Genomic DNA, 11,802 nt, shown 5'->3' on the forward strand with positions numbered 1-11,802 from the left:
CAGAGAAACAGCCCCCAGTCCCAACAACACCCCCTCGGAGACCCCCTCCTCATCCAGCCCAGCGTCCTTCGCCCCCCCCACCGCCCGCTCCCCACCGCCACGCAGTCCCCGAGCTGTTCCCCCCCCCCTCCCCAGCCCTAGCCGCTCACCGGATGCCCCCACCCCCGGGCCGCCCCCACCGCTCGGTGTTGCGGGGGATTGGGGTCCCAGCGCCAGCGCAGCGCTCTGTCCCGCTTTTCCCGACCCGCTCCCGCTCCACCACCGCCGCTGCTCCCTGCCCCCCCCCTCCCCGCGACAGCACTCCCCACCCCGCGCCCCTGGTCCCGGAGCCGTACCCAGAGCAGGCAGGAGAGGCACAGCCCGGTCATGCTGCCCCGCAGCCCCGCCGCACCGCCCGCAGCCGTCCCGCTCGCTCCGCCCGCCCGGCCCGCCCCCGACCCCCCCAACCCCGGCCCCAAACCCCCCCCCCCCCCCCGGCCCCCATATAGCTGGGGGACAAAGAGGGGGCAGCGCCCTCCCGGAGCAACCCCCCGCAGCACCCACCGCGGAGCCCTGGGGGGGGCTAGCAGCGAGACCCCCACTCCCCCTTCCCAAAAGGCTGCGGGAAGTGGCGGCGGAGTGGGGGGGTGGGGGGGCGATTGTCCCCTGGGTGGTCCCGGGATGGGAGAGCCGGGGAGGGAGCAGCGCTGTGCCAAAGCTGCGCCGAGCTGGGGGCCTCGCAGGGGGGGCAGGACGGGAAACGGCTGGGCAGCCCCTCAGCTCTGTAGGGTGGGATTCGGGTGCTGCGCGGCACCTCCCCGCAGCCGCGGGGGGAGGAGGCCGGCGGTGAGTCCCGCAGCCTTGCGCTCAGGCGGGTGGCAGCACGGGGGGGTGAGTCAGGACGGTAGGGGACACGCAGGGCAAGGGATGGAGACAGCGGGGAGCGCCTGTCCGTACACACATCCCCCCACACCCCCATCCTTTACTACAGCTTCTCGTTGTTGCCCGCAAATGAAAGCCCCTGGGGAAAACGGGGTCCCCGCCCCCCATAAATCACGGCGTCCCATTCAGCGCCGGGACAAGCCTGGGACCTGCATAAGGGCAGGGACAGGGGCATGCAGCGAGGACAAGGGGGAGAGGGGGGCATGGGGACACTGCCTGTCAGCATGATTTAGGGTTCATTTTCCTAGCAGGGTGCACTACACAGAGAATCCCCCTGTGTGTACCAGTGAGGCAGGCGCACCCCATGCTCACACCCCCTTCCATGCATAAGGGCAGCATAAGTATATCATTGGTGGGGTCCTGCCCACGGCCACTGTGTCCCCAAGCCACCCCCACCTGCTTCCAGCAGCAGTGCCCCCACACTGCCCTTGGGTACCCATCCTGCACACACATAGGTGTATGCCACGTGTCCCATGCGTGCCCACATGGGCATCCCACAGCAACAAGCTCACATATACACTCCATGCAGGGACACAGAAGGGTAACACAACGATGAGGACAGGGTGCTGTGTGGGCACAGGTGTCCTCCACACTGGGTGATGGTGGGGACATGGATGCCCCACATGGGGTGATCTTTTGGCACAGGGATTCCGCACACATTGGTTGCCCTCAGGCACAGGGCACTTTGCTGAGGACAGGGATGTTGAGCACACCTGGCATTGTATGGGAATGGGGACCTCCCCAGTGCTGGTTGCTTCATAGGTTCTCCTCACAGCATGCACGAGGTTCCCTCATTCTAGGTGCTGTAAGGACAGAGGGATCCCAGAGCACACGCCAGGCGCACAGGGATGCAGGTTATAAAGTGGGGGGGGGGGGGGGGGTCACAGTGCTGTGCCAGGAGACACAAGGAGGGACAAAGGACATGCCCCCAGCCCCTGTGCACACACACACACACATACATGCACGCACACGGTTTAACCCCTTGATGCCTACAGCCAACTGCCCCCCCACCCCCACCCCGCCCCGTCTCTGTGCACCCCCAGAGCCCTCCCCAGTTCCATGCTCCCCCTGCAGCCCCCACCACGACCCGGGGCACCGTGCACTCGTGGCACCGCTTACCTCAGTGTGCCGGCAGGCGCGGCAGGGCAGGAGGCAGGATACGAGGTATTTCCCCCAGCGAACCAAGGTGGCAAAGCACCAGCTCAGGCGGGTCATGGTGCCCCTGCGCAGGGGTCACCCAGCCCACGAGGGGGCACTGATGGCAGCGGGGAGCCAGCCAAACCCGGCTGTGCCCCCCGGCTGTACCGGGCTGCGGTGCCCGGAAGGTGCCCAGCAATAGGCACGGGACTGTGCGGCAATGGGCTGGGGGCTGCGGTCCCACCAGGCCCTGCCCCCCCCTTGCTGGTCCCCCAGTGTCGCCTGCGCGCTGGCAGCCAGGCAGGGAGCACCGTGCCCGCCCATGTCCTGCAGTGCTTGGGAGGGAGCCAGCTCCGCCACGTTCCCCCTCCTTCTCCTTCTCCTTCTCCTCCTCCTCCTCCCCTTCCTCCTCCTCCTCCCCGTCCCCCCCCTCACGTCTGGATTAACCCCCCCACCTCGTGTTTTTGTCAGCCCCTCTGCACGCACCAGGTCCTTCTATGGGGTGGGTGCTGGACGCTGGCAGTGCCCCCCCAGCCCCTTGTCTTGTAGATGTGTGAGAGCTGTAAAGCTCTTTGAGCGCAGCCTCCTCTGTGCACTCAGCTGTGCCTCAATTTCCCTATGGTTCTTCCCAAGACACAGGAGGGGAGGTCCCTGCCATCATTCAGGGCCCCTCCCTGGCCCCAAGACCCTCAAACCCCATGGCAGGGGCAGATGGGAAGGGACTTGGGGAGTCCTCTATGTGCCCCAGGGTGGGCAGAGGGACGATTTTGGGAGCGGGGGGGGACCAGGGCGCAGCCCCATGCCCCAAGCAGCAGGGAGGTGACATCACCACTGGCTGCACTGTCCCCCACCCCCTTTTAATTAATTAGCAGATGGCCCCTGAACCCCCCCGCTGTGCAGAGCCAGGCCTGTGCCGAGCCATTAGCGTTATTGGCTGCGCTGAGCACGGGCCAGGCCTCGTTAATTGAATTGCACCCGCGCCAAGGGCGGGCGGGTAATGTGTGCCCCCCCCCCCCCACGGCCCACCAGCACACCCCCTCAGGGACAGGGACACTGCTACTGGGTGGCACTCCAGGAGAAGGGGAGCTGGGGATGGGATGCCGTTGGGGGGACCATGGCACACACGTGTGCATCCATCCACACAGCTCATGACCCCCCCAGTGTGGGGTGCAACCTTGCAGGGTGATGTGGGGTGATGGGGGCAAGGGGGGGCACTTCACATCCTGACACTCATCAGAAAAGCGGCCAGCCCCCGCTCAGCACCACTTCCTGCTTTCACTTCGGTGCCGAGCTCAGGCCCTGGATGGGGGTGGTTGTTCTCCCAGCCCCCCCCGGCGTTAAAGGTAGGGGTATGGGGGGCTGGGGCAGAGGACAGGATGTAGGGGGGCTGTGGGCCTTCTGTGGAGCACTGGGCTCCCAACAGGGCTCTGTAACCAAGGGATATTGTTCCTGGGGGCTTTTGGGGGGGGGGGGGGGGGTCATTTTGCCAAGGGATGTGGCAGCTCTTGTGGCTTCCCTGAACTCAACATGGTTCCTCAGCCCCCTCCCCAGAAGCAGAAGGGTGACACTCAAAGCATTCCCAAACCATGTGCCCCCCTTGCCATAGAAAGGATTGGGGTCCCTCCAGGCCTGGCAGTGTGCTTTCCCCACTCCAGAACACCAGGCAGGAGGGCTTGGTAAGGGGAGCACCCATCAACTCAGCACCCCAAAACCTAGGAGCTGGGGCAGGTGGGGCAGAAATGTGGGGCTGTGTGGGGCATGGAGGGGACTCAGCCGCTCCCATCCTGAGCACTTCCTCCTGGCCAAGGTACAAAAGGAGAAGGAGTGTGGGCGTGTGGAGCAGTGAGAGGAGAGCAGCACCCAGCAGCACCTCAGGGCACCCACAGCTCTCCAGGTAAGGGGCAGCTCTGTCCAGGGAGAACTGAAGCATGGGCATGGCCATAGGCATAGGCATAGGCGTGGGCAGGGCAGGCGGAAGGGAACACACATCCAAGGGCACCCAAGGGCACTGGGATGGGAAGCCAGGCGTCCTGCTGTCCCTCCCTGCCATGGCCAGCCACCACCTGTAGCGACTAGCCCTACAGATGTGCTACCCCTATGGGCACTGCTCCTCGTCTTGTCCCCTTGGTGCCACCCCCTAGCTCTATGCCCCCCACAGCAAGTCTACCACACTCCCAAATGCCATGCCACCCCTGCAGGCAGCACGCTGTGCCAGGGGGACTCTGCCCAGCAGGGGACTCATTTTGAGGGTCTGCATGCTGTGGGCCCTGCGCCCTCTCTTCCTGACAAGGGAAGGGGAATCAGGGGCCCCATGCACTGATCATGAGGTGAGCAAGGGAAGCGAGAGCAGAAACAAAAGCAGTGCTTCCCCCATGCTATACCCACATCCTGAATACTAGGGGAGGGAGTTGGGAATAGGGATGGGGACAGGGTGGGGGGCTCAGTCCCTGTAGCATCTGAGGAATGGGGCAGAGGCTTGGGATGAGCTGGCCATGCCATGGGGCAGAGCCCATGGGCATTTTGGATCAAGGCACATGGACAGCAGATGGGCACATGGTGGAGCACCTTCGCCCATTCAATGCCCCACATGAATGGGGTGGCGTGGGCAGGGAAAGGGGTGCCCGAGCCCACCCCCCTTCTTACCTTAGCAGAAAGCAGCCCCAGTGTAGAGCCAGGGGAGTATAAGTCTCCATCAGTGGGGCAGTGGGAGGCCAAGCTGGAATTTGGGGGTGCAGTGGTACAAGCCAGCTCAGCACCTCTAATGGGTGCCCCTGCCTTTGCAGAGGTCCAGAGCTGGAGCCATGGCAGGGGACGGGGAGCTCAGACGCGTCATCAAGGACCTGCAGAGTAAGTGTGCCAGCATGTCCCGTGCCTGTGTGTCCCCACAGGCACCCTCAAACCACCCCACAGCCACCGCTGTCTGTGCCCCTTGCTCCTGCCGCTCCGCCTCTCCATCCCTCCGCTGGTTCCTCTTTTGCCCTCGGGCAGAAATCCCCAAGCTGGAAGCAGGGAGGACGTGGGGCTGGGCAGGCTGCCCGAGCCGTGCCAGCTCATCCCTGTTGCCCTGCAGAAACCATTGCTGAGCTGAATCGAAGCTACAGGGAGCAGAACCTGCCGGTGACGGATGGCAGCCGGGAGCTGCACAGCCTCTGTGCCCAGCTGGAATTCCTACTGCAGGTATGCCCCCCCTGGGGAGCGCTGGTAGTAGAGGGTCCTCATGCCAAGCATTCTGGGGAACCCTGGATGATGTCATCTGTTTGTGGGCATCCCCAGCCATACAGGTGGGTGGGCATGAGGATTGGCCTCACCTGCACCCATATGTGGAGCATTTGTTGTGGTGTGTGCAACAAGAGGGGAAAATGAGGCACAAAGCCAGCAAATGGAGCTGTCCCCAGCCATGTGGGGTTTGACTGGGGAAGCCAGCTGAGTACCACAGAGACAGGCTGGGCAGCACAGGGACCCTCCTAGTAAGCCCGTGTCTCTTCCAGTTTGACCTCAAGGAGAAGAAGAGCTTTTTTGGGCAGCGCAAGGACTACTGGGACTTCTTGTGCCAGGGCCTGGCACAGCGTCGGCAGGAGCACGAGGGCATCCGCTTCGTCACCTCGCTGGACAAGGTGGGCATGGGCCAGTGGAGGGGGCTCACAGGGCACCCACTGGGTGAGCATGGTCACAGACGCTGGATGCACGGTGCACGGGCTGTGCTGGGGGTGCAGGTTGGCATGGCAGTGCTGCATCGGCCCTGCTTCCCTCCAGCTGAAGACCCCTGTGGGCAGAGGCCGTGCCTTCCTGCGCTACTGCCTGGTGCACCGGCAGCTAGCCGAGTCCCTGCAACTCTGCCTGCTCGACCCCGAGAGCCTCAGGTGAGAGCATGGGGAGCACAGGGTTGGCTGTGCCACTGCAAGGCATGGCTCCCTGCTCTGTGTGCTCGAAGAGGGTGTGTGAGATTCTATTTGGTTGCAGTGAGTGGTACTACGCCCGCAGCCCCTTCCTGAGTCCCCAGCGGCGGGCTGAGATACTGGGCAGCCTGTACGAGCTGGATGGCATCACCTTCCACCTGGCCCTGCACAGGGCTGACCTGGACACTGCCTGGCCCATGTTCTCTGAGTGAGTGCTGGGCACATGGGGGGATGCCAGAGAGAATGGGGACACCTGGAGCTCAACATCGCTGCCTTGGTGGCCCTGAGCCCCATGTCCCCTCTAGGACACTGGTGCGGCCCAGCGTGCTGAAGATGACCCTGCAGACAGAAGGTAGCAGCACAGGGGTACATAGATGTCCTGATGGCATCACCCAGCCAGTTGCAGTGCCCCATGGGATGCCAGCCTGTCCCAGCCCATGGGCAGGGGGTGAGGAGGAGGATGATGTGGAAGCAGAAGAGAATGGAGAGGAAGACACGGAGGACAACGAAAAGGAGGAGGACATGCCCAGCACTGCTGAGGCACAGTGTAGCACCAACGCGGATCCCAGCCTGACCCCAACACCCGACCCGGGGCTCACACCCGGCTCTCCAGCCCATAGTGCGATGGAGGCATCCCTGCGAGCACAGGTGTCTCAGCTGCGTGCCGAGCTGGGGCGGCGGGAGGAGGCCTGGCGTGCCCAGCTGGAACAGGAGGAGCGGCAGCACCGGCAGAAAGAGGAGCACAGCGCCCGGCAGGTCCGGCTGTGGGCCCTTGAGGCTGAGGCGCTGCGGGACACCAACGCCTTCCTCAGCCGAACACTGGCCGAGGCGGCAGGTGGCCCGGGGGGGCTGGCACAGGCGCAGGAGGAGGCTCGGCGGTGGCGGGAGGTGGCGGAGGAGCGGGCAGCACGCCTGGATGAGGCAATGGCAGAAGTGGCAATGCTGACCTCGCGCCTGCAGGAGTGCCAGGCTGCAATGCAGGCACGGGGACAGACAGACGCCCCAGCCCAGATGGCCGCCCTGGAGGAGGTGCTGCGGCGGGCACTGGAGCTCTCCCATGGCCCACTGATGGACAATCAGGAAGAGGGGGACCCCAGCACGGCTGCTGGCATGGCAATGGTATGGGCGAGCCATGGGGTGTCCCACTGTGGGATGTCGGTCTAAGAGGCCTGAGCCCTGCTTATCCCCCAGCGACTCACGGCCCTGGTCACAGCAACACGGGAGGAAGCCTTGCAGAGCAAGCAGCAGATCCAGACCCTGCGGGAGGAGGTGGTGCGGCTGCAGGAGCAGCTCAGCAGGTGGGGACAGGACAAACTGCAGGGTGCCCTACATGCTGCAGGGGTCACCCTTGGTGCCCCACTTTGAGCCAGGGGATGGGCAGGGAGAGAGATGTGGAGAGGGAGAGATGGAGTTGGGAAGGGAAGCAGGTAGAAGTTTGGGGATTGATGAGTAGGTGAAAGAATGGATGCATCAGTGGGCAGAGGGATAGGGGAATTAATCTGGGGTGAGCAGATGGAGGGAGAGATGGGGTGATTTGGGGTGATTGGATGGGTAAGCAGAGGGATGAAGGGATGAAGATTGGGTGAGCAGATGGAGAGAATGATGGATGGATGGATGGATGGATGGATGGATGGATGGATGGATGGATGGATGGATGGATGGATGGATGGATGAAGGGATGGATGAAGGGATGGATGAAGGGATGGATGAAGGGATGGATGAAGGGATGGATGAAGGGATGGATGGATAGATGGATGGGCAGAAAGACAAAGGGATGGCTTTGGGGAAGGATGGATGGACAGCTAGGGTGGATGTTAAGATGGCTGTGAGGATGGACAGTGGATGGCTTTAGGAATGGATGGAGAAGTGGCCACCAGAGGGACAGGCAGACCTTCTCCCCACTGCCACCCTGGGGCTGGGCTCAAAGGTGCCACACCTGCCCCAATGCCAGGGCTCGTCAGGACGGGGAGCGCTGGGCATCAGCCCTGCAGCGGACGCAGCGGGAGGTGCAGGAGCGGGAGGCCATGCGTGGCGCAGAGCAGGCACGGCAGCAGGAGCTCATCCGCGACATGAAGGGGCGGCTGCTGGAACTGCTGCGGTGAGAGCAGGGCCCTGCCCCCTCACCTGCCCTTTGTATACATCCTGCCACCCCCTCCAGTGGGTGTGCAGCCACACATACACGATTGCTCCCAAAGCTCTTTGCCCAGAGGAGGGCACCAAAGCCCAGGGAAATCCCACTTGCCACCATGGGGAGGTTCGGTGCCCATCTTGGGTGCCCAACTTTGGTGCCAACCTTGGGTCACTCACATCAGACTGTGTTCCCAGACACCTCACACTGCATGAGCAGTGCAGATACAACAGCAGGGACACTGTCATATGTAGGTTTATGGGATTTATGGGATAAATCTGGGCACAGCCAGCAGCTGCAGAGGGGCTGTTGCATGGAGCCTATCAAACACAGGAGCGCACACACACATACTGATTGCACATGCAACCCACCTGCAGTGGCACAGTATCTCATCAAGGGTGACCCATCCCCTCCTTGCAGGGAGAAGGATGCACTGTGGCAGAAGACAGAGGGCATTGAACCACCAGCACCCAGCCCAGCGCCCCGTGATGTGGGGCTGTGTGCCCGCTGTGGCAAGGATTTTCGCCTCCTGTCCCGGCGGTACAGCTGCAGGTGGGCACGGGAGGACACCGGGGAACATAGCAGGGATACCAACCACCACCACACACCTACCATCTGCTCTCTCAGCAGGCTGTGCCAGGGCAAGGTGTGCCACGCGTGCTCCGTGGACATGGGGAAGCAGGGGCGATGCTGCCTGCTCTGCTACCAGCAAAGGCACCCACAGGCTATGTGAGCTGGGAGGACATTCAACCTGCTGTGCCTGGGACATGGGGCCAGCGGGTAGGTCCTGCTGCTCTGGTTTTCAGGTTGTGATGTCTTTTGCATGGCTGGCCCATGGAGAAAGAAACAACCCAGTGCTGACATCCCAGTGGCTCCAGTGTCATCAATCCGCCATTGCTGCTTTGATGCCCTGAGGGGCATTGGGAATGGGCATGCTGCTATGGGGAAGTCTGAGCCCTCCTTGGGGGGACTGTCTGTTTATGGGGTGTCTCTGCCGAGGACAGGCTTCACCCCATCCTGACGCAGGGAGTATGCAAGGGGAGAGGGCTCTTAGCCAACAGCCTTGGTTTCCTGCCAGGCACCGCTTGAGCAAGACCTTTCCCAGACATAAAGGTGATGGGCTGGCCCTGATCTGCTGCTTTGCTTCCGTGCAAGCCCCCTGCTGTCTCTGTCCAACTCAATTCCTCCTCCCTCAGTGCCAGGAACCTTCATATACTGTTCCCAGCCTCTCCTCTATCCCACACATCTCTGATATCCTTAGGATTAAGGATCCCAGGAAGCTGTGTTATGGATGACAGAGGAGTGGAGTGGGACCCCAATAGAGAAATGCTGGGGGATGCTGGGACAGGGACCATGATGTCAGATCACATATGAGGTGGCAGGAGGGACCCAAGCTGGGCCACAAGCCTCTCTTTGCTCTGGTACCAGCCCCAGTTGCCCAAGCCAGTGCGGAAATCTCCCTCTGCCCCATCCCGGTTGTGCAAGGGGCAGGTTCCTGGCTCTTTGCACAACGCAGCGCTGTGGGCAGGGGGTGTCCCAGATGCTACCACCTTTGTGGATTGCAGAGGGGAGACAGGGCTAGCTCAGCATCACCAAGGACAGGGAACAGCCACTAAAGGATTTTGCAGGGATTTGCTTTATTTGAGTTCAAATGGGTACTGGGAAGGGGGTGGTGAGAGTTTGACCCCAGCTGTGTTCCCAGGTGCACAGAGGTGACACACAGACCCTACGCTACGGAAGGACTCAGTGGTGGCACAGAGTGACGCCAGGTTGTGGTCCCCTTGAGGGACGTGCAGGATGCAAACCCTCTGCAACAGCCTCTTGGGTAACAGCACTTTCCCGCACTCACTGTCCCCAGGAAGTGCCGTGGCTGAGAAGTGCCCTGGAGACGTGCCCCAACCCCTCCTGTCACCCCCCAGTCAGAGCCATACAAGTGTGGAAAAACTTGCCACCTCCTTTATTGCTGGGCAGCTATCATTGCCACACCGGGGCCGTGATGTCCTCAAAGTCACAAGCTTTATCCCAAAGCGCAGGGAGAGTGGGCAGTGTTCAGCATCTTTCCATTGGGACCCCCCATGCTGATGTGCCTTTGCATGTGCAGTGTGGCCATGTGCAGCCCACAGTAACACCCATCTGTTTGCCAGGGGGCCGTGCCTACTGCCCAAGGCTGTGTCTTCGGTTAGGATGCTGGGGTGTGTTGGGTGCCAGGACTGCATGCACCAGGTCTTGGGGAGCAGTGGAGCTCAGAGGGTGGTGGAGGTGTTGCCAGAGGTGGAAGTGTAGGAGGTGCGGCCGTAGCGTGCCACAGCATCCTTGCTGATGAAGCCGCGCTGTGCCAGGATCTTGAGGAAGCTATTGCGAAACTTCTGCCCGATGAAGGCATAGATGATGGGGTTAATGCAACTGTGGGCAAAACCAAGGACCTGCGTGATGGAGAGGGCTGTGTCGATGTGTTTCCTCCTCTCACAGGTCTCGGTGATGGCATGCGTCCTCATGAGAGTGTCGCTCACCAGCGTGATGTTATAGGGCAGCCAGCAGACAAGGAAGACCAGCACCACAGCTAGGATGACCTTCATGGCACGCTGCTTCTGGACGTTCTTGGTCTGCAGGAGGGTGTGCACGGTGACACCATAGCAGAAGAGCATGACCAGGAGGGGCAGGGCGAAGCCGAAGGTCTGCGGCAGCACCCGCAGCACCACCCTCCACTTGGTGGTATTCTCATTGCCAATGCGCTCGTAGCAAACCGTGCCATTGCGGTCTGAGACAAACGCCTCGCGGAACAGCAGCACGGGCAGGGAGAGCAGCACCGAAAACACCCAGATGCCCACACAGACAAACTTCACCCAGTGCCTCTTCTCGGTGACAGCACGGGTGGCGTAGACGATGGCCAAGTAGCGGTCCACGCTGATGCAAGCCAACAGCAGGATGCCGCTGTAGAAGTTGGATTCCTGCAGCACCGAGATGGCTTTGCACATGACGGTGCCAAAAACCCACTCGTGGGCCCAGTAGGCGGCCCAGAGCGGCAGGCTGAGAGCAAAGAGCAGGTCAGCCACAGCCAGGTTGAGCAGGTAGATGTCGGTGACGGAGCGATTCATGTGGCTGGAGGTGACCACCAGCACCACCAGCCCATTGCCCACCATGCTGAGGAGGAAGACCAAGCAGTAGATGAAGGCTACCAAGTATTTGTTGGCTACGGAGCCTTCATTACGGCATGGGGAAGAGGAGCCATCGATGTCAGGCAAAGCCAGGCTGTAGTTGCCATAGTCAGAAGTGTAGTTGTATAAGATGTCAAAGAGTTCGTCAGCATAAAATGTCCCCATTTTGCCTGCAAAGCGCAAAGCAGTGTGGGCTCAGGGCACCTCCAGCACCTCCAGCCCCCACTGCTCTCCCACACCCCATAACTTCACTGCACCATACAGTGAACCATGCCTGGACACCACCCCCACACATCCCCCTGCCCAACAGCCCCGTATGCACCCCTTCACCTCAGCACTGCCCCTCTCCTGTCCCCTCCAAGTCTATCCCCAATGAAGGAGCACTTCTGAGTCCCCCTGGTTGGTGTGAGTTCTTTGAATCCCAATGCTCTCCCTAAAAACAGTTCCCGTGCCAGCTCCCCGAGCGCACCACAGTACCCGGAGCAGAGGAAAAACGCTTCTCCCCACTGTATTTTTGGCTTCTTCTGATTCCCCACCCAAATTCCTTGCAGTTCCTCTGGGGCCA

General features: G+C 61.8%; 2 protein-coding genes across 2 annotated transcripts; one reads left to right on the forward strand and one right to left on the reverse strand.

Moving 5' to 3' along the window:
- Positions 1-5,182: 5,182 nt before the first annotated feature.
- On the forward strand, positions 5,183-8,815 carry RUFY4 (RUN and FYVE domain containing 4; the record flags this gene model as incomplete). The annotated part of the gene is made up of 7 exons (XM_079539225.1): positions 5,183-5,235; positions 5,547-5,918; positions 6,019-6,162; positions 6,260-7,073; positions 7,146-7,252; positions 7,906-8,052; positions 8,503-8,815. 7 exons carry the CDS (start codon positions 5,183-5,185, stop codon positions 8,813-8,815), a joined length of 1,950 nt encoding a protein of 649 aa, XP_079395351.1.
- A 1,510-nt stretch (positions 8,816-10,325) lies between these two features.
- Positions 10,326-11,402, reverse strand: LOC306949260 (C-X-C chemokine receptor type 1-like; the record flags this gene model as incomplete). Its single annotated transcript, XM_079539113.1, has 1 exon — positions 10,326-11,402. The coding sequence occupies one exon, from the start codon at positions 11,400-11,402 to the stop codon at positions 10,326-10,328; it is 1,077 nt and encodes a 358-aa protein (XP_079395239.1).
- Positions 11,403-11,802: the final 400 nt, after the last annotated feature.

Source organism: Tetrao urogallus (assembly GCF_951394365.1).
Source record: "Tetrao urogallus genome assembly, chromosome: 8".
NCBI lineage: Eukaryota > Metazoa > Chordata > Aves > Galliformes > Phasianidae > Tetrao > Tetrao urogallus.